The sequence below is a fragment of the Phaenicophaeus curvirostris genome, chromosome 3 (assembly GCF_032191515.1).
Source record: "Phaenicophaeus curvirostris isolate KB17595 chromosome 3, BPBGC_Pcur_1.0, whole genome shotgun sequence".
Lineage (NCBI taxonomy): Eukaryota > Metazoa > Chordata > Aves > Cuculiformes > Cuculidae > Phaenicophaeus > Phaenicophaeus curvirostris.
In genome coordinates this window covers 44,719,469-44,746,632 of record NC_091394.1, presented here as the reverse complement: position 1 = coordinate 44,746,632, position 27,164 = coordinate 44,719,469, and the positions used below count along the sequence as shown (strand labels likewise).

General features: G+C 37.9%; 1 protein-coding gene across 4 annotated transcripts in view; it reads right to left on the bottom strand.

Annotated features, from left to right (window-relative positions):
- Positions 1 to 27,164, bottom strand: part of PIEZO2 (piezo type mechanosensitive ion channel component 2) — a 311,046-nt gene that overhangs the window by 49,175 nt on the left and 234,707 nt on the right. For 3 of the 4 annotated variants that reach the window (XM_069853757.1, XM_069853758.1, XM_069853759.1), the window contains 13 exons: positions 26,598 to 26,774; positions 26,298 to 26,423; positions 22,528 to 22,728; positions 20,562 to 20,766; positions 20,321 to 20,422; positions 19,682 to 19,847; positions 11,623 to 11,866; positions 10,357 to 10,453; positions 8,383 to 8,542; positions 7,035 to 7,124; positions 5,017 to 5,138; positions 4,128 to 4,199; positions 174 to 277 (listed from right to left, as the gene is read on the bottom strand). In XM_069853757.1, the coding sequence (XP_069709858.1) occupies positions 174 to 277; positions 4,128 to 4,199; positions 5,017 to 5,138; positions 7,035 to 7,124; positions 8,383 to 8,542; positions 10,357 to 10,453; positions 11,623 to 11,866; positions 19,682 to 19,847; positions 20,321 to 20,422; positions 20,562 to 20,766; positions 22,528 to 22,728; positions 26,298 to 26,423; positions 26,598 to 26,774 (1,866 nt within the window). The remainder of the gene's footprint in view (positions 1 to 173; positions 278 to 4,127; positions 4,200 to 5,016; positions 5,139 to 7,034; positions 7,125 to 8,382; positions 8,543 to 10,356; positions 10,454 to 11,622; positions 11,867 to 19,681; positions 19,848 to 20,320; positions 20,423 to 20,561; positions 20,767 to 22,527; positions 22,729 to 26,297; positions 26,424 to 26,597; positions 26,775 to 27,164) is intronic. The other variant, XM_069853760.1, reaches the window with a different exon arrangement.

Sequence of the window (27,164 nt, the reverse complement as noted above, 5' to 3'; positions counted from 1 at the left end):
TAGGAATCTGTCAATGCTTAAAACAGGCAACATTTTTAATTGGTGATAAATTTCATTTCCAATACTTTTCAGATCTACCTTAGATGTACTGGTTGCTTTAACATGTGTGCCCGTGTTATGAGATGACTACATTTTTCCATAGGTCAAATAGAAAGCAAATTACCACAAAGTACCTGAAATGCAGACTTTTTTCGAGGCTCTTCCTCTTCTTTTTTCTCCTCTTCCTCTTCCTCTTCACTATCCGTCTCAAACAAATAATAATTTCCACTTCTGACCACTAAGTGAGACAAAATATTTTCTCATTTTTCTGAAAATTTCTGTTCTCAATTTCCCCAAGATCTGGGAAACAGCCAGCCAGTCATTTAAAAATTCATAACCAGGAGAGGTGAAAACAGAGAAGAAGTGGGAGATGAAAAGGTCTCAGGCAATTTATTTGATGTCAGTCTGCAATACTTTGGGCATGAATGAGAACTATTCAAGAACTAAGGAAAATATCACCGTGAGAAGAAAATGAAAAGAAAAAGCTTGAAGTATATAAAAATATTAGGTTACATATTTTAGAAAATATGATAGCCAAATCTAAATTAATTGGGAATTGATGGTTATTTGAGAGAGTCAAAAAAGCCCAGCATGTAAGTAAACTAATTTACATGAACTGTACCAGTGGACAAAAAATACAAGACTTCTCTTTAAAATGCTGAGGCATCCTTTGAACTATTGAATGGGATGTTATTAACGCTTTTTTCAAACATTTAAGCTTTGATGAGGTAATGGAAAACCTTGGCTTGTTTAAAACAAATCACTTCGATTCTGTTAACGTCATCACAAATGAGTTTCAATTTTTTTGCCCAGGCATTCAGAAAGATTCTGAAACCTCGACACAGTAAAGGTGAATAAGCTAGGCCTTATATCCTTGAACAGAAGCAATTTTTTGATTTCTCAGATGGTAACAGGCCTACATGAATGAACAAGGGAAACAAAAGAAATTAAAAACAAGGTAATGAGCAAGAGAAAAATCAAAATCACAGCATTACACTCAGCAGTGAAAACTGGTAAACAATTTCCACATTTAAGATGAAATATTTAAAGGAACAGTTACTTAGATGAAATGTCACACAATCTGGATATGTAGAGCAATACATATTTACATTAAAAATTATATTTAACCCTCATTAGAGGTTTCTGGAAAAGTAACAATTGCTTTAATTCAATCATACCTTGAATGCTACATGGATCCTTTGTGCACAGATGACCACACATAACTACTGTAGAACTCTCAGGTAAGTACACTGTAAAATTTGCCAGAACTCTATTGGATCATAACTTCAGCATCCAAAACTCCCTCACAGAGGGAATTTTGTGCTTCATCTGCCTAGTTAGGATTTTACTATCACAGAATGCCTTGCAGAGGGACAGAGTGTCCAATTCAGCCGTTCTAATTGCTGATTAAAGGTGAAAAGATAGTTCAGAAATTTCTTGGATCAAGTAAATTAATTATTTGGTACAAGCCTTCTAAGAATGCCCATATGTTAAAGAGACGAATTTTTTTAAGAGCCATTAGCCTGCAGTTGTCTTTCATTGAATAGTATTTTGTAGTCAGCAACATAAATTGTCCACACAGAAGATTAGCAGGATAAGGTCTAACGTAGGGGAAAACTACTGCATTGCAGTTCCTTAAAGGCTCAGAGTAGCACCCAATCAAACTCGGGACGCCTGATCTTGCAGAAGAAGAATCTACACTGATCACCCTCCAAAACTTTTCAGTTGAAGTGTATCTGAGGGGACACTATAACGTAGCAGTTGTGCCTCTTACAGTTGAAGAGGAAGGTATGATTGAATAGCAATAATGCATTCTTGCATGCATCAAAATGCAATAAGTGGTGTGTCAGCCACCTACGGGGATTACTAAAGATACCAAATTTTACTAGTAAAATGATTCATGGGCAGCCTAGACTTGGTGGACCCCTGTCCTACTGCAAAATGTGACTTTCTCCTACTGAGAAAAGCGGCTTGCAGACTTTCCTTGTGGGATGAGATGGAGGAGGCAGAACGGGAGCCATGCAGGAGAAGTCAGAATAACCTCATTACCTGCTTGCACCCAAAGGGAAAGAGCTCCCCAGGACAGTTGTCAGCACCATAATTGCACTACACCAGACACAACTCTTTGCCCCTGGAGAAGCTGAGGAACTCAAATCATGTGGCCCTAACTCCTGTTGATACTTGTGGGGCTCCATAAGTACTCCACAGGCACAGGAGAGGGTGAGCAAGCACCAATGAAGAAACCCTCACTGATGTTTCCTATCTGTTCTGTTCAGACTCAAATTCATGACTGTGTTTTGCTTCCTATGATATACATAATGAGGTAGCTTTCTAAATAATAAAATTATAATAAGTGGTATGACAATAACAGTAAAAATTTAAACATCAGAATTTGAATAAAATGTCAAGCTTGAGCATCTTCAATATACACATATATACAGCCACAACTACAAACCCATTTACTAAGATGAAAAACAAAGTGCAGCAGAATGCTGCGGTTACAGCACAGTGTTTCAAGAAAGGATAGATGAAGAACATTAGTCTATTTCCAGTTTGTATGCTTGTGGACACCTACTGTAAGCATCATGTTTCAGTGTGTGTGGACTCAAGCCACATGGCAAGCAACCACTATTTGCAGGATCAGAGTCTATGATGTTTCCCACAAGGTTTTGCATTATTGCGGTAAAATAATTTCAAGAATGCTCAGTGCTTAAATATCAAAATGCAAGTTGCCACCTAAGAACATTAAATAATGAGGGTAAAGTAAGTAAAAGCCAAAGTCAATGTCTCTCTTTGAGCAGTTCTTCTTACTATAAAAACAGTGGTGAATGAACAAGAGACCATATCCCATTCCTTCAAAATCACTGTAGCTTGAAATTCCACAGTAAAAACTTGCAAATTAGAGTTTTGATCTGTTTTGTCATTGTTGTTCTTAATGGAACTACAGGGTGAGAAGTTTATTTTCGTAAGAGTTTTGAAAAGGGATAGGTCTCTCTAAAGTGGCAGTGTGCCCTTTAGAAAAATAAAAATAGAGGCACAGATTACATGTGACTTGATAGAAATAAGCATAGCACATTCTGTAAAATGCTGTTGGCAAATATATATCCTAGAGTTATAAATAAACACACAAAGGTAAATGAAGCAGTATGTAGATATGTAAAAGCCACTTGGAATAACTCTTTTAAGTTAAATGACCAGGTGCAATATAAATGTTCATATTTGACTTTGATCACTGCTATGCACTTGAATATTTTTTAAATCTTCAGAGGTTATTAAATAGCTCATGTCTGTTTTCCTTCAACAAAGGTCAAATAGAAGGATATCTGATTTGAGATTGCAGTCTACTTGTTTTCTTGTTTTATCCAATTCATAAAATAGGGAATAACTCTAATGTATGCCTGGACTGGGCTACAAACAAATTAAAACATCATAATGCAACAATGATAGGAGCGATACAGGCTAATAATTTCTTTTGCACAAGGCTGAACATATTTTTGTTCTCAGATAAACATAAAAAAATTGTAAAAACCAGAACAACTGCCATCAACAGTACATTACAGTGTCATCAGAGTCATTCGGCTAAGGTCCACACAGCCTAGAACTGGGAATAGTCTTGCTGCCTTACTGTGGTACTTGGATTTCTACAGCTGACTGTAGAACGACTGATGAACCATAAAAAAAAGATGTATGATACATATATATGAAAAAGAAATTATGACTAGTCTTAGACAGAGTTGGCAAACCTTCACTTTCACATTTTTAAATATATGGGGGAGGGGGAGACGCTGAGACTTTTGTGGCTCAAATGGATTCTTTTTTGGCACATGTTTATCTGATTTGATATTTTTCTAAGAACGTCCAAAGTATCATAAGCTAGCTATGCTTCTGAACACACAAGTTCAAAATATGGTTAAACTAACTCCTTGGAGATTTGGAAGTAGAAATCATTTGTTGAAAGAACCAAACCTTCTATCAAGTCACAATTATAAAATCAGGCATAAAACAAACAGATCATGGCAATGCCTTCATTCTGGTCAAGGATATAAGGGTTAAATCCACATATTTGTAAGATGATTGAGAAAACCTACTGGAAGCATGATCAACCCAAGGCCGCCACCACAGCTTTTTTTTGCCCTTGGCTTTCTCTTTGTCTGCTTCTCCTAAAATAAAATACGTCCAAATATTAATTTTACAAAATCAGAAACATGTTTCTTACACTGATTAATATTTTTTCATTTCTTTCAAACGAGCTAAAACTTCATGAGCACGTCAGATGTCAGATCTACTGAACACATTCAATATTAAAAGCATTTAGAAGCATGACTACTAAGCAGAAATACTCTGATTTACACAGAAGTTATAACAGTATTCTATCTAAAACAGGAAAAAAAAGATCAATTTTGTATTTTAAAACATAGAGTCACAATTGACTGTGATTTCAAGAAGGAAATACTTTCCCTGCACTCTGATCCCCTTACATTTCAGGCTTCTAAAATTTTAAATACAGTAAGTGCTGATCCCAAGTCAGTTCTAGAAATGTGGTACTAGATAGGTACTGTTTTATCTGTTCTCATGTTTTAAACAATATTTAAAAGTGTACAACTATTTCAGTGACTGAAAGAGACTTACAGCATCCAGAAAATGTTGCTGGAAAGATGTGGATGCTACCTATCTGTAACACTGTGGTTTACAGATAATTACTTTGTTCAAAACAAATCTCTGCTGCTATTCAGCTCTTTGCCAACAGCCTGAAGTTAATCAAAAGTAAACTCAAAGCAAACTTTTTTTCTCTAAAGCTTCTTGCAGTACAAATTCCCAGCCTATTTTTGGCTGAATCAAGCTCCAAAATGATACTCAGCTAACAACCTTGTTACTTGCTGACAGTTTTGAAGAAGAATTTATGACTTGTCCAACTATTAGGTCTATTAGGTCCTTAGCGCTCAACTGAAATTGCAGTACAACAGTAGCTAATGGTACCTTCATCATCTTCTTCAGAAACCTTCCGAATTTCTGGCCCCTCTGAAGACTCCTGGGTCATGCTTAGCATCCTCTCTTTACCCTTTTTGTATTTTTGCTGCCTGGCTTTGATGCGATCCATTCTAGCAAAAGGAAGAATATTATTAGATTCACGCCTTTATCCATTTTGAGTCAGCCTGAAAAACAAGTGTTAAGCACATCCATACACGCACACACACTCTCTCTCTCTCCAACATTTCTAAAGGAAATATCCATTCCACAATGTCATTAATCCTGGTCTTAAACATAAGGAGTTAAACAACTCTGAAGGAGCTGCCTGGAAGGGTCAAGCCTAGATGTTCACTCACTGGTCAGTGAGAGCTGGTTTGCCTATGATCACATGACTGTTTTACCTACTGCCCCTCAACTATCTTATTATCATTTAAAAATTAAATAATTGCTGTCAGAAGCTACAACACAGCAAATGAACTTCTGAGAAAAAAGAACTCATGCTTAATGCAGTGGCTTTCCTGGAACTTGCCACTCTGAACTACGGCTGTGGCTGTTGCTGCAATATTTGGGTTACATCTTCATCCCTTAAGCTCTCATTTGTTCCACATATCTGGAAATACAGAAGACTTAAACTGTTTCAGGTTTGTTCAGACTTAGGCAAGTCTTCAATTCTCCTTCTTACAATCCTGTAAAGTTAGCACAATCTGTTTCACAGTCTGAAAAATGATACTAAAAAAAATTGAAACCAACAGGAATAAACTCTTTCAATATAACTGGATTAGAAGCAAATGATTCACTAATTTCAGCAACCAAAATGCACTTAAATACTTTTATTAATGTCTCCATTTGTTAGGGAAGAACCACCCAGTAGAGAGGGAAAAATTCTTTCAACTTAGCTAGTTGCTGTTATTCAGTAGATAATTAGAGTTCTTTCCCTATTATTCATCTGCTGCTGAAGTCAGTGGGTCAACTTCATTGTTCAAAACTTCTGGCTGTGCAGACAGTTCTTTTCATTCTAACCAGACTAAATTGTATGAAGTACTGATGCACATTATTGAATTAAATAAACCAAGAACCCTCTGTTGTTGAAGTCAGACATCCTGCAAATATAAACTAGTAATTTTTAGAGAAACATATGCTAGCTTCGGTGTTATTGCAAGCAGTATTATCTCCTCGATCTTGAACTCTGTAGAATTCACGGAAAAGAACAATGTCCAGGACAGGCATGTCCTGTCAATTACAAAAATACTGATTCAAGGACACGGTAGCTCCAGCAATAGCTCATTACATCATCTGGTGAGAAACCCCAGGTGTGCAGGTAGGGAACACTGTGCTGCCACCCTTCAGTTATGCAGATGTGAACAAAACCGTCTCATATTTCCCCCTGGTCCCCCCTACATTTCATCTGCATTGCATGCATTCACTCTACACAAAATAGGATAACCCCAAACTACAACTGAACTTGACTTCTAGCAGAGAAAAAATATAGCAGGGATGCAGATCATCTCTTAAGGAGAATACTATATGGTCATGTTGCTATGATACTCAGGTGTGGAACATTTAAAATTTGATCTTTTTAACCTGTCACCATTGGATTTCTAAGGTTTAGAAACACCTTCAGAATAAGCGGAAGGGTTCATATCTTCTTTCTTGATTTATAGCAAACATCTGTTTCAATTACAATTTCAAGCTCACAGAGGAGCAGCTAAGTCAATACATTCCACTCTGATTCTTTATGTTAAGCTCACATTATTTGTTCCTAGAAATGTAATTCTATGTTTAAATCAAAGCTTAGAGTCTGTAGTATGTTGTCTTCTTGGAAACAATTACTCTAAAACTACATAATGCTGCAATACCTATGACATCCAAATGCCCAGAGAGCCATTTATGTAATTACAAAATCATACCTTATCAGCATTTCTATAAAAGAAAATGCTAGACAAATACCAGAAATTAGTGAAATACATGCATACACGCATATGCATGTGGATATATAATATATGCATATAAATACGTTAAATACATACTGTCTTTTCAGTTGATCCATTGATTTCTTTTCCTCTTCAATTCTTGCTTTTACAGCCTTGACAATTGTAGCCTGGAAAAGCTCAGCGCCCCTAGAGCAGAAATGGAGGCAAAAGAGAGGAAAAATGGAGAGGGTACATTAAATGTTTCCAAGTTTCCCTTATTCCAGCTATTCACAGAGAACTCTGCATTCTCTCTGTATATGACCTCATCTGCATAAAATAAAAACCAATCCCAGCCATGAAAGACATAATCAGTTGGTCAAGCACTGGAACAGGCTGCCTAGGGAAGTAGTGGAGTCTTCTTCTATGGAGGTATTCAAAAAATGTGTAGATGTGGCACTTTCGGACATGGTTTAGTAGGCATGGTGGTGTTGGGTTGATGGCTGGACTGGATGATCTTAGAGGTGTTTTCCAACTGTAATGATTCTATGATTACTCCAGAATACTAATCTGTTTACAGTTATTTCAAGATTTGGAGCCTAACAGTGATGAATTTTGCTCAGTATGGGCAGCTAGACACGTCCCCTTTTTAAAGTAATCCCTGTTTGGGGAAGAAAGGGAAGATGAAAAATACCTCCTTTCAGGACATGCAAGTCAAATTTTGCCCTCAAACACAGTCAGAAAGCAAAATATGTATGTTTTTGTGAAAAAATAAAAATGCCACTGTACATTTAATCCAATATTGATGATAGTAATTTCTTAGAAATCTTACTGAAATTAAAATCCAAATTTCATTCCTGATCTACGTTCTTATTAAAAACCAGAAGAATAATTGTGCTACTGATAGCTATGAGTGGATGCTTGTGGGAAAGTATAAGAAAAAGGCCCAAAGATAATGATACTTCCTTGCCACACCTAGTCAGTGTTCAGTGACTTGACACTTCCCCAGTCTTCCCCATGGTCTTCCTGAGTCAGATGTCATAACTTTTCTTGTATTCTTCTTCATATGGCATTCCTGGAATTGGAATTTCTAAGGCCAATTGTCTCGAACAGGCCCTGACAGCTGAGTATTCGCTCTCCGAGGCTTACAAACTCTTCTATTTGCTCTCATACATATTGATGTTGAAAGAATGCTGCAACACACATCAACTTTCACATTTTTAATAGGGGCTAAAAGAGCAGAAGTTGGTGTCTGGTAGGAAAGATGGTTCAATTTCTATCAGATTCTCAATTAATTTGCTTTCTCAAGTGTGCTTTGTCAGAGTTGGGTTTGCAATTATGAATTTAGCATATAGTGTTTAAATCAGTTTTAAAAGACTATGTCGGTACTACCTACTGTAAACAAATAAGTACCATTGCCATAAGACACTTTACCTATTTCATTTAAGTTTTTAAAACTTTATGTTACCTTGATGCTAGGATCTGAGAAGCTTTTATATCTGCAACCACATGCAGGAAGTAGTAACTCATGAAAACTCTTCTTTGCAGCAGCAGGAAAGCAAAACATATACTGTCCCAAATGATTCCTGCTTCTCCACTGGGCAGTTTACAATCTAGATTGTCAGTTGCTGGAAAAAGACACCATCAACATAAGGACGGTTGTATAAAGTATTTCTTTATAATGTATAACTAATTAAATAATGTTAGCCTTTAAAATTATTTGAACGGAGGTAATTTAATTAGATTTTTCTTAAGAAAATTGACATGAATTTCCATTTGAAGTACACCATATTTTCTTTTATAGCAAACTGGAAAGATTCCAACAATGAAATATCCTATGAAAACTGAGAATTCACCAAAAGTGAACAATTTGGAAACAAATTCACTTTATCCTAAAAAGTACTTGAAACAAAGATTGAAAAAGAGTATTCTTTATCAATGCAAAATATTTGATTTCGGTATTTTCTAAAATGGCATGTTTCAATTTTTTTTTAATTTCAAGCTTTTTTTGTCTCATATTTCTGTTAAGAACATGAGAAAGAAGTGTTTTATTTTTGTCAAAATATGTTTTTGACTGCCATCATCTAATATTTTTATTTCTCCTCTCCACAAATCAGTTCAACGTTTCTTTCCATTGCATAAGAGAAAAAATATTTGAAACCACAAAACTGCATCCTTTGGGGTAGGAGGAGACAGGCAGAGAGGAAATCCCATTCCTCCTACCTCTAGGTTTTGGCTTGGGCTACTTCTTTCTTTCTTTCTTTTCTCCTTTCTTTCTTTATTCTCTAAAAGACAGTTCTCTTGGGGATATGAACAATTTAAAACTTGGTTTTGTGGAGCTAGGCTATAAACTAAATGGCCTATGTTGCCCAATAGAAGGGAGTAGAAGGACACAAGGGACAGACTCTGGCTTGAAGCTGACTTTACAGTCAAGGAAGCCAGTCTAATAGGTCTGGAAGGTCAAGTTCCAAGAGCTTCAAAGCCTGCTGTGCTTGTCCCCTGTGGAGTCAGAAACCTATGTCTAAGTTTCTGTTGCTGTTCAAAAAGTTTTGGATAATAGAAGAACTTCTGGGCATCATTTATCTTGTGAATTTGTGTCGTTATATTTCCTTTCTTTTCCCCACTTATCTATTATGATCAGACACAAACAGGAATTCAGAACTTTGCTGCAGACTCACTAGGATGAAAAAGTTCTTTAAATGCAACAAAAAAAAACCCATTCAAAAAAAAGCAGGTGTTTTCAAACTATCAATCCAGGACAAAGTGGAGCCAAATTAATAGCTCACTAAGAGGTGATTTGTCTTGCTTTCCATGCTTCATTCCTCCCTTCTCTTACCTCCACCCACATACACTATCCACTCCCTCCCTGTTATCACCATGAACATGAGAATAATTGTAAAAAAACCTCCGCAAATTGCCTAAGCTCACCACGTCTGTAAAGAATTACCATTTCTATGCTGCCTTAGCTTCTTACCATTTCAGTGAGCTGAACTAGTTTACCCTTTGACCAACTGAATACAAGACTCGGCACACAGGGAGGAGTGGGATTCTGCATCTGGTAGAAGGTGTCTTCGCTTTGCAGTGATGGTGAGCTGACATTTTAGCTCAAGTTGTCCAGTGAAACCATACCCCATCACATCATTTGCATATACAGGGAAACCACGTCAAATGCTGATATCACCAATGTTTTCCTTTACAGCAAACACTGGTTGTGAGTATGTGTGTGGTGCTGTTGTTCTCTCAGTCTATGTATCTTTTTCGGCTCTATGAAATATTCTTTCTTTCTAGTAAATACAGGACCAAGTTTTATCAACTGAACTTGCAGGTATGACATTTTCACGAGGTAATATGTCAGAAGGAGGCACAACTTAAATATGGTAGAAGATTTTGAAGGTGATTCTTTACTTGTGGAAAATTATGAAGGAAAAATAGCTATACTTACGAATACGATAGCCTTTAACTGTACAAGCCAGGCTAAATGCCTGAATCAACCAGCAGCTATTCTTAATTAATGATTCAATGTAGCCACATGCTCCTATCTGGAAATTAAAAGAACAGTTTTGTGTAACAAAACATAGCAGAAATTACACATTACATGAGAATATTGTGACTGCCATTGGCGTATTATACCTCATTAGTAAAACAGAGACTAGAAGAAAGAGTGTCTTTACCAGTGACACACAACACTTCAATAGCAAGACTTCGTTCTTTTGATTATTAGTGAGATAGGAGGTATGTGGGTTTTGTTTGTGTTTTTGCAGAGAAAGTGATAACATCTGGCACATGATGCACTGTGACACCTCAGCAACTTTTATAAATCACTGACTTAATCTTGCAAACATACATAGACAAGCTTAACGCTGAATTCCCAAGCATAAAATGGAGCACATATGTAAGCATTTAGAACATTTGCAAATTCAAACCACCCATAAATCAATTTTATTTCAGCACAGTGACTTATATAAATGTAAAAAGAAAAATGTACGCTCATTTCAGTCCAGCACTAGAAATGTTCAAAGCTATAAGGCAATAGCCAGGAAGAAATCCAAATTTATCTTTCAAAAAGATTTAAATTACTGGCTTGTCTCTATCACCTATCACTGCCACTGCAAGAATCCATTCTAAACAGTTAATTATTGTAAGAAAACCTTTAGTATTTTGCAGAAGAATTTGACATTTAATTATCAAATATATCTGTTCTCACCTGCATTTCACACTAGCTCTAAAGGAAACAGGAATGCAGTTTGTAATCTTGTAGCCAGTTTCACTAATTACATTACATCACACAACAACTGCACCTAGTACTAGGCTTGAAAATTCTATTTTAAATAAAAGGTTTAATTAAATGTGCAGTATGTATTGACAGTATGATTAATCTTGCAATTCTGATTAATTACTCACTCCACTGAGATTTTCGTAAGACTTCTAAGGAATGACTTTACTAGGCAAAGAAACCTGGCCTTTTGAAAAGAGCTTGTGAGCTTTCACAGAACCCAAATGAATACAAGGGTGCACATTTTCCTGTAACATATATGCATTACCATTCCCTGGATATGCCCTTGCAGTTTCTGAATTAAAATGGAGCCTGTCGTATGCTTGTAGAAGGCTGTAGTCCTCACAAAGGACTTCTAATGGCCACTGTAAAGCACACTGCACACTTCCAGTGAAACCAAATGCTGAGGGCAGAGGAAACACAGCAGCTATTTACCGAGAGGATGTTCTTCATTGTGATCACAAAGACGTTGTAGGCAATCAGCCAGTCCCAATAACGCAGAATGCTCCTGATGGGCTTCAGCAACAGATCTCCACCAAAGAGAAGGAAATAAAAGCAGGCTACCAAGTAACCCATGCAGAATATGCTGATCCTTGTGGTTCCCGTTATGAAGATTATAGTAAGCACAAACCAGAAGAGGTAACTAAATATTATCACCTTATACATATCTAAGTAGGACCTGGAAGTAAAAGAAGGAGAAAAAGTTTACAATTTTCTTAGGGCAGTGCTACCTTTCCTCTACCTGTGCTACTGGCCAATTTTTGTGCCTAAGATCTACTGAGTGTTCTGATCTCACTTCAGCATTTGGGTACCTGCTTAAGTTAACACCAAGGCTAGCAGACCTAGCTCATTCATTGGTCTGTCTGGCTCATATCCTCAATTCTAGCTCATTCTTGTGTATATGAGCCTTGCTACACACAGTCAAAGGTACTCAGCATCAAAAAGGACCAAGTCTTGTATCATGAAAGGGAGGAAACCATGTTATCACCAAACTTTGTGATAAAGTGATATTATACGGCAAAGCTACACACGCCATTTAAAAGCTGACGTAATCTTTTAAGAAGTCTGAGCAATACTACAGCAAGTCTATCTCCAAAGGCGAGCTACAGTACTCCACTGCCAACAATTTGGTATTTATTGATGACTACCAGAGAATTCAGACTGTTTAAAAGCCTAGTTTTCAAAGACTGATGCTAAAAATATCTTTCTCAAATGGAGATCAACTGCCAAAGTTTTGAGGGGTAAAACGCTTCTACAGAACATAAATGTGATAGAATTTACTGAAACGTTTTCCAGGAAACTACAAGACAGATCTATCTGAAATCAGCCTGACTCACAGCAGGAAAGAGTGAGAGGCAATTTGGTATTTCTAGTTTCCTTAAAATTTTGACTTAATATTGACTCAGTGAACTTTCAAATAAGAATATCTGCCAAAGGTAATACTGAATACCATATATAGCTAAACACTGCAAAATCAACTAGTTCATTGTTTCCCTCATTTAGTGTTTTGATTCCAGATGTAACTGTGTTTTCAGGGTCTGTTCAACCAGGTTGCAAAACTAGGAAACCAGTCCCAGAGATAGCACTATACAAGTACACAGATGCCTAAGCCAAACCATGTAAGGAGTAAGTGAAGTAAACGCACTGTACGAAGCCACATAAAAAGACCCCTGTTGCTTGATGTTCTCAGGCTCAGAACTCTCTAGCAGTGTGTATTTATAGTCCTAAATTTATAGACCTGTATTATACCTTTCACTTCCTGAAGCCAATCAGAGATGCAGTTAATGAAAGGTAATGAGAAAGCCCCTTTATGTTTATTTCCCACAAACATTTAAGAAATTGATAGAATACTGCCTGTGAAATCTAAAAATATCATGGCTTTAGAAATACTACAGGATTTGGGGCAATAAAACATTAACAAAGATCTATACACATGAGAAAACAAAGACGTGGAAAACATCAGTTGAACAGGTCTTCACTAACTTAATATAAACTGGAAATGATGCTCTCACTGTTTCTCTAGGAAAAAACAACCATAATGTTTAGTGTTCCTTTAATAATAACTATAGATGTGTGGGGTGGCCAAGAAGAGATCACTTCCCTGACACTGTTACAACAACTGCGTTATTTAAAAAATCTTACCCTCTGCCACCAAAAAAATGTATCAGCATCTTTTGAGAAAAGCTTAAAATGGAACTGAATTGATCAAACAAACAGGAATATCTTACTACTCTTCAATAAAAATGGACTCTGGCTCTTAAAGACAACTGGAGCCACCTGGATGCAAACTTTCCAACAAATACACGTGGTTGAGTCACAGTCCAACAGCAATCACTCTCAGATTAAAAATTCCAGGAACAGAGGGAATATAAAAAGGAAGACAATAATTTAGCTATTTTTCATTATGATCTAACCATTTGCTAAACTTAAGTAATCATCTAAAATATTAAATACAATTAAATACAATAAATTAAATACAATGTTCTTTTAATTTTCAAAATTGATTGGACATCTCTAGCCCAAGCAAATAATAATAAAGAATGCAAAAAAAAGCATCTCAAAAAGCAGGAGGCAATGTAACTGTGTCAAGTGATAAATTAGGTAGTTCTTTGAAACAGAAATAGTTCTAATTTTTAAAAGTCTGTCATCAGAAGCAAGCCCAACTGTAAAAATAGCTCCCAAGAATTCACCTTGGAATGGATATCTTACAAAATGGTGTTTGAACAAGTCATCTAGGGTACACCTAACCAAGGAATATTACCAACCATCTCAGGTACCTCTGTGCTGGCCCAAGAACACTGCCACATGGAACACAATGGAGAGAATTACACTCAATAGTCTTAGGTAGATAAAAGTATTCCTGAAATCATGCTCCTTTCAGCTGCAATATGCCAAAACTCCCTGTTACAGTGTAGAGTCACACATCCCCCTAATTTTCACAGCAGGAGCAAAGACGGGTCTTGGTGTGGGAGTTCTCCTCATATTGCCTCTCAAACCACTTGACACATTCTCTGATGCAAATCTTCAAATTATGCCTCAAACTCCACAAAGTTAGGAAGTGAAGAATTTGAGGTCCTTCACCTGGAGATTCTAATGCAACAGTGGGGGGCTGAAGCACAAAGTCACCCCAGTACATAAGAAGACCCTACACAAACCCAGATGGTTAGTAAGGTTGTTCACCCTCTGCTGGAAAACTTCTTCACAGACAGCAGAAAGTGCTTAGCCTTGGATAGCTCATACCATAATTTTAGGAGTTCATTGCAGACCACACAAATCATTAGTTTAATGCCATGCAAACCTTCCAAATCTCATTTTCTAAGTGGTCATTAAATCTACAACCAGCCATAGAGACGAAAAGCCACCCTCAGGATCTGGTATTGTTCACAATACACCTAGGACAACTGAGCAGCTGCTTCCCAAGCGGACAGTTCCAGTCCCCTTCATCCCCTCAGCAATGTGTTCCATTCCCTTCTTTGGCTTTGTCTCTTTGAATTGGTTTCGAGAATCGTATTTGCAAAAGCCTATTTATTGTATGGAGAGGACAGCAGAAGAACTTTTCTGCCAATTTAGCCTATGAAGAAACTTGCTGCTGATGTGATGAATGCAAAGGTTGGGGTGTGTAGCTGGGGGCCAGGAATACAGCCCCACATCTAAGGAAGATTAGCTGCTACACCAGTGAACAAAGAACATCAAACCATGGCTTTTCATAGTACCATAACCTGTGATCGAGAAATTATAAAGAAAAAAACCTGAAAGATGAATGTAAAGTGGAAAATTTTGATTTGCCATCTGTGTCATGAGCAGAACCCACTGATACTCTGGATAACATTGTGGAAAAAATTACCGTATCACTTTGTTCAAAACCAAGTAAGACAAAGTCTGAAGCTCATTCCATCCATCAAAGCTACTGTAACCTCAGATGGCTCTCCATATGAATGATCTGCTTTTCTTTACAAGTCTTACAATGATTGCTTCAATATTTTATTTCCACAGGAAATTTTTTAACTGTAATATAATCTAGCCTGTTGCAAAACAATTGCTCTAGGTGTAGTTGTGTTCCTTGCATGCTTAAAGATGTGTTTGGCTGTGGCCAGTCTACGGTCCATCCCTCTGCCTGCAGGAACCAAGAGATGCTTATGCTGCAGCAGACAACCTCTTTGCAGAAAGGTGTTTGTCCTCAGCTGGTGCTTTGAAGTTTGGTGAAAGTACACACTTCTGCTTAGACACTGGTGAGAGCTTATTGTGCTGTTGCACTGACTGACATAGCTGAACGCTTCTTTATGCTGGAGGACATGTTGTTACACCACTTCATTGCCTTCCCTTATGAGCCACCTGTTTTGCTTTTAGTGTGACTACCCACCCCCATGTAACCCCAAGGCTCCTCCCACAGTCCTCTCCTGATGACTACCCTCTCCCTCTCTTACAAGCATATTATCCCTACATATATGCATTCTGTAAGTTAGCTCTACTCCCCAAACGTCTTCTTTATTTCCCCTCTTCTCTATCTCCTATTCCTTCTACTCTCAGCTGCCCGTGCAACCCAGTATAACAGTCTGTTTCCCCTTCTAATCTGAATATTGTTAGTTTCTAACCAAGACTCCACCCACAAAGCATTTCCTGTAGCACCATTTCAGCGTTCAGAAAGCACCTTGATTCATTTCCCTTTGCCAACAGCAACATCAAACCTTGTGAAAATTAGCTCCCTTATTTCAACAGATTTCTTAAAATTTAATGTTGTGGATCCTATAAGTCAGTCCCTACTGTTTTTCTCAAGCCTGCTCCTAGGATTGATATTCTCTTACTCTCACTTTCTTCCTAATGAAGCCCTTCTTTCACGCTTCTATCCTCCCAAATCCAAGCTTGCATTATTTGTTGAGGCTCATTTTATTAACAAAATGATTACCTGCTTTATACAACAAATACGACAGGAAGCCTGTACTGGTGATTTGTAGATCCTCTCTCACTAACCTAAGTTAGAAGTGTAGTTCCAAGAAAGGCATTACAGCTGCCTTTCAGAGACTTCACGTGACTTACCTAGTGACGGTTCCAAGGGTACAGATACTAAAGAAGACAGTTCAATGATTAGCTTTTAATATTGTTTCTGCTCTTAAGAGGAGAAAAGTAGATTACAAGCCCCATTTTTTTCCCTGTAAATGTCTAGGAGAACATCTGAAAATTGCCTGGGAACTGAAACAACGATTTTCTAGCATTAGAGACTGTGGGAAAGGATTATCTTCCGTGAAGTCTCTTTAAATCCTTCTTCATTCTAAAAGCTCCTACTTCTATTCATTTTTATTTCTGTCTCAAAAACCTTTGGTTGTGCTTTCCCTTAGGGTCAAGCATATATCCCCTGAGAAATCTGGGGGTGGAAAGAGAAGAAAATTTCAGGAAATCTCTTCCTTAGACTGTATTTATCATTGCTGAACTCAAGTATTTCTCCAGAGAGAAGAAAATGAAGCATTTAGAAACATGTTCTTTCTTCTGCTACTGTTTATATTGCTGTTAAAAGCTTTTTATCCATGCCTACTAGAACAGTGACCAGCTGTAATCCTTTCCAGGGCAGAGACACATCAGAAAGGGTGCTTCAGTCTGCAATGGCCACTTCTTTTATATGGCAGTAAATGCACATTGGGCTTCTCAGAAAACGCATGACTACTAAGCACTATTTTTTCTAATGCATTGTAATTTATTCATAACCAGGTTGTCTTCACTTATTTGTTTGGCTCTTTCTGACTGACTTCTGTAGAAATGCTTTTTTTTCATTTCATTTGCTTGAATAAGCTTTGAAGCAGGTTCTTGTTCATGTTACTAAATGTTTAAACCATTGAGAAACTTCCATGGCAAAGTACAAGAAATGTTTTTAGACAGGGTCCTTTCAGTTCCAAATTGTCTTGGATGGAGGCCAGATACATACATTTTCTTCTGAGGTATATCTTTGGTATATCTCTGAAGCTTGAGAATACTTCTTTTTAAAGATTTATAATCCCTAATAAAAGATTCACTCTAAGAGATCTTCCAGACATTCTCTGGTCCTTCTTTGAAGCAGATTAGGCATTTAAGATTGCATATGGACAGTGCAACTTCTCAAAAATAACATCATCCATAACAACATAAAGCATGGGAAAATCTGCATTGTAGTGAAACCATTGAAGACAATACTTAAGGGCTCAAAGAAAGGAAAGGATGGTACCATTAAGAACACAAAATCTATTACGCAGTTCATACTAAAGGAAAGTCTGTTTATACTTATCTACACCATTCTAGAAGTATGTTCCCATTACAGATTCAGCAAGCTAACATAACAAATGAAACATAAAAAAGCAGCAACAGCTTACCTTCCCAAGCATCTACAAGAAAGGACATCATAAACAGGAATCTCCTCTGTTCCTGAAATTAATGGGTCTTCTTTTGATGGATTTTTTCGAACAAAAATGTCCCTGTTCTGTTTCTTTCTTTGCCTTATTCTTTTCATTCTACTTCTTATTCACACAACATAAAACTATCACATGAAATGCTTGCACAGATTTCTATACTTAGCTGGAAAAACTATAATGGGTTTATTTAATTTTCTGGGGTTTTTTTGTACATTCCACCAGCAATATTACTTACTGCTTAATACAAGTTGCAAACTCCGAAATAAATGGTTACATACTGTTATTCATCTATACGCAGGTGTATTTTGCCAGCACATGCCAAGCAGTGTGTTTGAGTGGATGTGATACCACCAACAACTTCAAGCTGATGCATACCATGTGTGAGAACACAGAACTTAACCCAAAGGATTGTAGCAAGGCAGCAGGCCAGTTCAGCCTGGACTTTGCTTTCCATTATAAACCTGACTCTGATTCCCATCCAAAATCTTCAAAGAACAACCTCTGTGCTTCAAACGTTTCATGCTTGGCCATTTGGGTATATCTTCTACAGACAACCAGAAATACACAGCAGATTTCAGCGAACTTCGAAAATATGTTAGAAAAGGCTGTCTAGAAAGCAGTGTTTTTCTTGCCTCTCTTTCCCTTCTGGAGATAGCCTTAAAAAACATTCTCATCATTAAGGAGCTTTTTTCACACTGAGTTTTTTTTCTGGACTAAAGAGAGAAAATTTTAACTTTTCTTTTTGCCAGCAACCATGTCACCAGTGATGGTCTTCACCAGTGACCTGATGCAACTGCTGTATTATCTTTTGCTAAGAAGGACACCGCCACAATGTAAAGAAAAAAACTCAGGCACTCCCCCCTACACATTCCTTTCAACCACACCCTATTCGGCAGTTGTCTTTTGGAAATCAACCCCACTTGATGAAACATTTTGAAGAGATTATAACTTCTCTCTTTCTGCTTATGTTACTGGATTTAGAGCAATGGGTCCACTGTGCAAAATGGAAATACTCAAGGAGGAGAACTCTTCACCCCAGCAGTGGCTATTAAGCTCTGGACAAATCAGTCAATTTAATGTGTTTCAGTGTCACCAAAGCTATTTCAAGATAGATTTGGCCACCATTTCTAACAGAAACAGTAGGATAAGCTTCAAGATCTTGAGAAGGGCTTCTGGTGACAGCACTTCACTGGTAAAAGAAATAGTTTACAAGCAAAATGGAGATTTTGCTAGATGTTAGTTCACTTCATTTAAATTCTTTTTGCACCCAAGCTAACTGCTGGTAACATGCATTCCCAAAACAAATACCCAGACTGACAAAACACAATAGCTAAGAAATCTTGCTCTTCCAATCTTCAACTCTTGCTCTGGTAATACTGCATCAAACTTTCAGAGACAACTTCAATTAAGATTATGCCCAGCATAATTCTGAAGAGCTGAGCTAATCTGTGTTTACTGAAATAATCACACAGGAATTGTTTGATAACCATCCAGAACAGACCAGGCTCTGCCTCCTTTTTATACTATGCACCTTCTTGAACAACCTTACATGCAATGTTGAGAAAAAGGAGGACATGCCAGTTGTCTTTCCAAGCCAGCCTTAAGGTTTTTATGCCTATATGCCTAGATTAAATAGCACAAAGGAAAAATTCTTACATTAGTGTATTATTTTCATTGTACTTAGACAGCAACTCAGCAGGACATGACTGACAGCTCTGTGGGATTAAACATGTACATCAGCAAGTTCAGACTACAATGGATTCTTGCTAACATGTTCGTGTATTGCAGGAAGCCACCCCACAGGGCATTCATGGAGGGAATACATGCCTTGAGGAAAGTTTATCAACGAACATTCCTCTGCAGAGGACTTAAAATCATCAACAGTGTTAGGAAGACTTGTTTTCATTTGCTTTTTTCTAAACAAGAAGCTGATTACCCAGAACCTAACTATATGCTGTCTCATACAGAAGGAAAAGTTATGTTATGAGATGGAAATATACAGATAAATATAAATATAAATTCCAAGTAAAATTGGAAGCTGTGAGATTTACTTTCACAGTAGAGAACCTTAAAAAAAGTGCAGCACTGTATTTTCCAGGTGTTAAAGATTCAGTTCTTACCGACAGTGAATGAAGTCAGGGACAGGATTATGCTGGCTAAAAGACGCTGCATCAAGATTCATGCAAATTTCCACATTGTCTCCAGCCATGATTCGCACCGCAGCTTTATTTTCATCCTCAAATGTCTGCCTTTGTAAGGATGCACAAAGCAGCAACATGAAATCATCTGGGGGAAGGCAGTGGTTGAAAGGAAAAATTCAGTCATTAACTTAGGTGTCAGAAGTGATGGTGACATACTAAAATGTAGTTACCAGGATGTTTTCCCACACTTTGAAACTCCAAGACTGTGCTATTTTCAAAGCATTTAACACTGATTTTAATTTTATTACTGTATTTAGTTTTTTTACCTGCCATCGTCTATGATTTTTAGTGAGAAATAAATTAGAAAATTGGAAATAATTCTTATTTTTTGAGGCTACATTGTTTAAAAAAACAACACATAAAAACAACAGATGTAGAAATGACTAAATCTTTGAACTTTTCTACTACATACAAAGCCACACTTAGTATCCAATCTCCCACAGAATATGCCAGCTTGATATTGAAGAATAATTAAAAGGCTGGCTTCAGAGTACACTGTGCAGACGTTTTAAGCAAAGGATACGTAAACACGTCACAATGATGTGCTACAATACTTACAGACGAGGAAGACAGGGTTTGGTCTGACAATGAAGTCTGGAAAGTATAGCCACTTTATGATGTTGGAGTTGAAGTTGGCATTACCACTTCTCCATGGATAGTCTGTATGACAGAAGCACAGAAAAATGCAATCAGTACTTTACAACGACTTCATCCTTTCTTCCGAATACTTATCAGTTTTCCAGGACACTTCTGTAAAAGCAAGCAGTATTAACTGTCCATAAAGATTAAGTGTCCTAACCTTTACAAGGAGCAGGTGGGATGCCAATGCAAAGGAAGTACTGGAATGTAATGATACATGCCAGAAAACAGCAGTATTTCGGCCAGATCTCTGCAATAGCTTTTCTTCTACGTCGATACAATACAGCAATCAGGCAGAAGGCATGAATCATGGCATAAAAATCCATTCGTTGACCAATTACATTCACAGATAGAAGAAAACACGTCTGGGAAAAAAGAAAAGAAACATAAGCAACAGTTGAAACTTCATGGTACATCAATGCAACAATGAGAAACTACTTTGCATCTTGACAGAATGCTTGGACATATGCTGGAGCTGACTGTACGAACCCAGTGCAAATTAACATGCTGGAACAGTTTATATCCCTCCAACAGCAACCTTCCTCACCCCACCCCACCAATGAAAATTTTTGATACTCTTCTAAAGTGTCAACTATGTGAATACAGCACTACAGCAGGTTTCCATTATGTGATAACTGAAGATGTAGAATGGAAAGAGTGTTGTCACAGTAGCCTCTATGTGAAACATTTAATTGTTGCCAAGCAAAGCATATATTACACAGCTATAAATTCTGATAGCACTTACAGATGTGAAAAAGAAGAGGAACTATTAAGAATAACAACAACTAAAGTGTATCCTCTTGTGGGAACCAGACAAAAAGAAAAGGGATTTAGACCATAAGACTTCTATCACCTATAGACAAATCCAGTCAATTGCTGTAAGGCAGATTTAGTTCATTATTCTATAGGCTCTGCATCCCAGAGCATTTCTGTTCTCCTGCTCCTCTTAAAGTAGCCCCTTCAGTCAGTGCCATCAAGTATGTTTTCAAACTTAGTGAATAATTCATAGTGAATCATTGACTTAGTGCTCTTCATTATATTTTCTCTCTCCTCAGATTAGGAGAGGCTTACTTACCAAAGGAGATAGCTTCCTGGTTAATTTTAATTTTCACTCATTCTGAATCTCAGACTGGCTGTGAACAGTTTATTTTTCAGTAGCAAAGGGTGGTAGTATTTAATAGGTAGGTCAATAGCATCATTATGATTAGATTCGGGATGCATTAGCCTTCTGCAGATAGCCATAGAAATTTGTGAAAACTCACTGTTTCTAGAAACTTTTTTGAAAGTACATTTCATCTGTATACAAACAGACTAGATGAGGGAACAGATGAAGGTGGTTTGGGGTTTTTTTCAGTGCTTGTTCAGCAATAGCTTATCTTCCAGGCAGTTTCAGTTCTGATCTTTTGCTGCTAGATTGGGTGAAGCAGATAGAAGAAATACACCGGCTGAGCCAAAATCCCAGCAGTCTGGGCCACTGCTGCTGGTAAATAGATGAACAGATGTTCTACTAAATAAGACACCTACCAGGTGTTTAGGATACATCATGGATCTCCAGTAAAATCCCTTCATTCCTTTGTACCTGCCTCTCCCAGTTTTCTGTGTTTCTTGTCTACTGAAAATTTCTTTTTCAGTAGAACTATTTTTCAGAGAACGAACTTTGTCTTACACTAGTGGCACAAAGCAGCAATAACCTTCATTGGAGCTCTTGCTCCTGCAGATTACTAACAGCCAGTGTAACAAGTATAAAAAAGGATGCATTTGTGTAGCCAGAGGCAAAAGCAGCTTAGAATTTTTTAATAGAGACAATGGCCTGCTGGTCACCTGCTTTCTTCTTCTGCTCCTGCAGTCACTGGTTTCCTTTGTATGTGTGTGCATGAGAAGGTATGCCTCAATTCTGTCCCTTATCCCATCTGTTATCCCTTTTGCTGAGTTATAAATAAGATATACAAAGAAAAGGAAGAAGAAAATCACTACTAGCAGATAGATAGCAACTGTGGCAAGATCTAACATGAGGGATAACTAAGAACCATCCAGCTGTCAAATACAGTTCAAACTAGTATTAAATAATGAAACAATCAAACCATTTGGAACAATAGCGTAAAGAAAATTAGTGCATAGTGATTTACCTCCAAACCAAACTTGTAGAAGAAATAGTTTATGAAATATTTGACACAGTTTACCAGCCCATCATCCAGATGTGCTCTTGTAATATCATGGAAAATGGTTTTAGTCACAGGTGCAGTAAGGTTATTTCGACATCTGTAGTACTCTTGATGACGGTAGACCGTAACTTCAAAAGCCAGAATAGCCAGCATCAGTAAGTTATTCTGTAGGAGATACAATCAGAAGAATATTAAATAAAAATATAAACCACAAGAAGTTGTAATATTTTCTGATAAGCATAAACCCATGAATACTCAAATGGATGTTACCACTGAGCACTCCAGTATTCCAGGATGCACTGATATCTATTGTGTTTGATAGGAATGGTTGGACTCGATGATCCTGTGGGTCTCTTCCAACCTGGTTATTCTATGATTCTATGATTCTATGATTCTATTCCCAGTTGCTATTATTGAAACAAAGTAAGGTTTCTACCACTCTTTGGATTTTGATGAAACATACTGACATTCAGAGTATACATGTGAAGACACTCATTAAAAACTACTATAATGAACACTAGTTGTGGAAAGGAAGGGGATGTGGCTAGAATGGTTTGGGTTAGAAGGGATCTTAAAGAACATCCAGTTCCAACCTCCAGGAATGGGGCATCCACAGCTCCTCTGGGCAACCATTCCAGTGCCTCACCACCCTCAAAGGAAAAAGTCGCCTTAATGTCTAATCTAAATCTACCCTCTTTCAGCTTAAAACCCTTATCCCTCATCTTATCACTACACTCTGATAAAGAGCCTCTCCCCAGCTTTCCTGTAGGCTCCCTTTAAGTACTAGAAGGCTGCTATAAGGTCTCCCCATAGCCTTCTCTTCTCCAGGATGAACAGCCCCATGTCTCTCAGCCTGTCCTCATGTTGGACATGCTCCAGCACTGTGATCATCTTCGTGGCCCTCCTGTAGATTCACTCTAACAGATCCGTGTCCTTCCTATGCTGGGGACTCCAGAACTGAGTACAGTACCCCAGGGGAGGTCTCATGAGAATAGAGAGGCAGAATCAACTCCCTTAACCTGCTGGTCACAATTATTCTGATGCAGCCCATGATACGGTTGGCTTTCTGGTCAGCACGTGCTCACTGATGACTCATGTTGAGCTTCTCATCCACCAACAACCCCAAGTCCTTCTCTTCAGGGCTGCTCTCAATCCACTCTCTGCCCAACCCAGGTGCAGGACCTTGCACTTAGCCTTGTTGAATTTCACATGGTTAGCATAGGCCCATCTCTCAAGCTTGTCAAAGTCCCTCTGGATGGCATCACCTCCCTCCAGTGCGTCAACCGTGCCACACAGCTCGGTGTCATAGGCAAACTTGCTGAGTGTGCACTCAATCCCATTGTTCATGTTTCCGACAAAGATGTTAAACAGTGCCAGTCCCAATACAAACCCCTGTGGAATGCCACTCATCATTGGTCTCCATTTGGACACTGAGCCATTGACCACAACTGTTTGAGTGCGTTCATCCAGCCAATTTCTTATCAACCAAGTGGTTCATCTATCAGTCCATGTCTGTACAATTTAGAGACAAGAATGTTGTACAGGACAGTGTCAAATGCTTTGCACAAGTCCAAGTGGGTGATGTCAGTTACTCTTCCCTTATCCACCAATGCTATAGCCCTGTCGTAGAAGTTCATCAGGGACAATTTGCCCTTAGTGAAGCCACGCTGGTCACTACCAATCACCTCCTTGTTTTCTATGTGCTTCCAAGAGTTCCCAGAACGATCTGCTCTATGATCTTGCTGGGCATAGAGGTGAGACTGGTTGGCCTGTATATCCCCAGGGTCTTCCTTTTTTCCTATTTTAAAAATGGGAGTGATGTTTCCCCTTTTCCAGTTAGTGGGAACTTCATTAGACTGATGAATATATGTTGGATAATAGATGGATAGTGGCTTAGTAACTTCGTCCACCAGCTCCCTCAGGACCCGCAGATGCATCTCATCAGGTCCCACACCTGATTCTCTCCTACAGTGGGCGGCTCTTTGTTCTTCCAGTCCTTGCCTTTGCCTTCTGCAACTTGGGTGGTATGGCTTGAGCCCTTGCCAGCGAAGCTCATGTATCATACCTTCTCTTAAGATATCACGCTTTATTTTGCAGAAGACAGAGGATACAAGCATACACAGTGTCATCTGCAGGAATTCATCTGGCAAGTACTAACTTCCTAAAACTGCAAGAATGCTGGGTAGTGCAAATATATCCTGGGAACTTTTTTAAATGTCCATCTGCCGGTCTTCACTCAGGTACAGCTCCTTCTGTCCCAAAGCCAGATTAATTGGGATGCAGTCTTGAGTGGCTCTGAAGTGAGTTCTTTTATCACTGGAGGGAGATCTGCCCTATACTCAATAGAAGAGAGGTATTAACTAACCTCAAAAGTTGGTTAAAAAGACCAGGTCAGAGAAAAGTCCCTCAAGGAAGCCATAACTAAAGGTGAAAAGGCAGTCTCTAGAAATGTTTGGAATAAGAATGTCCCAAGTCAGGTGTCACTGGGTTTTTGGTTTTGGTCTTTTTTCTTTGGTCCAGGCTTTGATTTTTTTTTTTTTTTTTTTACAATAAGTTATTTTTGCTTGCTGTCCCTGGGATCCCTGTTCTTGTCGAGGACAGTGTTACACAATCTATGACAGATACACTCCTCACTTCAGCACTGCAGATATTTTGAATGTCTGTTATTAAAGAGGCAGAAGAGAAACACATCAAGACTTGAAGCTTGGGACCTTCAGGTCTAGCACTAAACTGAATGGAGGAAACATTTTATGTGCTAACCCAGTGAAAACCCTTCTAGAATAATTTCTGATCTCAAAGTATTATCTCTTTATAGCTGTAAAGGTCCTAGCATCAAGCCAGACACCACTAGGAAACTTCACTCTCTGTAAGGAACTCTTGGGTCAGTAATTACTCTTCCTCACATATGTTCTTAATTTAGGAGTTATGTGGCTAAGGGAGTGAGAGGCAGAGGCACTACCAGGGCCTGCTATGTTGACCTCCAGAGCTTGGGAGGTCAAACAAAGCACACAGAGGTAAGCTGTCAGGCAAGAAATGAGGAATAGATATAGTTAGGAAAAAACTTGCTGTTGTTCAGTCAACAAATTTCCAACAACCTTAAATGGTGTATACAAAATTCTGAAGAATCTTTAAATTAAGAGAAAGACATGCAACGTTTGTTCCAAGAGCTGGCACATTTTTATTTTAATTGGTTTTTTTTCATCAAGACAGGAATAATAAAATATTGCTCACAGGCATCAACCAAAACCAAGAAGAAAAGAAGAGTACATTAATTTACTAGTGTCTGAATGAATTATTCCCTAAACTCATTACATTTTCTAAGCTGTGTTTAAGGAATAAGCACTTAAACAAATTAACTTCTGATAGTACATACTGTCATTCAAGGCAATTGCTCCAATAAGACCCATCAGTCCTTGGTACCTGAAAGCTATGTACCTCTTAATTACCTAGAGTTCTTAAATATCACATTTCTTAGAGTGCTTTTAACAGATGGTAGAGTCAGAAAACCATACTTCTACATGCAGATTATCTTAACTGGTACTGAATCCCTTCTGGAAATGTCCTGTGAAACAGTTATGGCTTTCTGCTGTCTTTTCCCCTCTCTACTTCTCTGTTATCAACAGCTTGAATAACATGTATATTTCTTTTTGCATAGCAGATGATTTATTTCAAATACATTTCTAATTGCATCACCAATAAGAAAATGTACCAATATACATAATTAAAGAAGTTACCCTTAAGTATACAAGCAGGGGATAAGACTTCCTTAATCCAACCCACTCTGCAGGATCAACTGGCCCACTGTAGAGGACTGAGGTTTTGAGTTCTTCTAAATTGACCTTAGTTTCATTCTCTCCTGGCTAAAAAGAAAATGCATCAGTTTACAAAAAATCAGTTTAAAGCTGATTGGGGAGGGAATGATAATCAATAACAATACATCAGGTAAACTGTAGTTTTCAGTACTTATGCTTCCTTTTGCTCTTCTTCATTGAAGAAAGCAGGAGTCAAACTTTTTAATATGAACTTGTACTCACCAATGTGCAGTTACTGGAAAAAGTGCTGGGATCAATAGATGTGAGCTGGTACAACATTTTGCAGACAATAATCACACATGTCCAAACAGTGCAGATACTTGATGCCAATGGGCGAAACTGAGCATAGGGCAAAGCAAGAGCCCAGGCAATTAAAAACACAAAGTTAAACAGAGACACCTGAAAACACAAAAACAGTATGGAAATTACATGGAATAACAAGAGAACTGAGAAAGTCTGATCTATTCCATAGTAATTAAAAAAAAAAAACCCATACAAAAGAAAGGGACATACAGAAACTGTGAGAAAAATACTGAAAAAAATACAACAATATTCACAAGAGCACAGACACAAAGTGTCAAGAGGAGAAGGAAAAACTTAATAGTTGGTTTAGGAAGTACTCTATCTCCTACATAATATTGATACTATTACACCCACATGACATCATTCCCACCCTACAAACAGACATGAAATATGAAGGACCACATGCTGCATCTGCTGCTTTAGTACATGAGAAACAAAAAAGAGATGATACAGATATGTATGTCTCTGAAACTCACCTTCATCTCT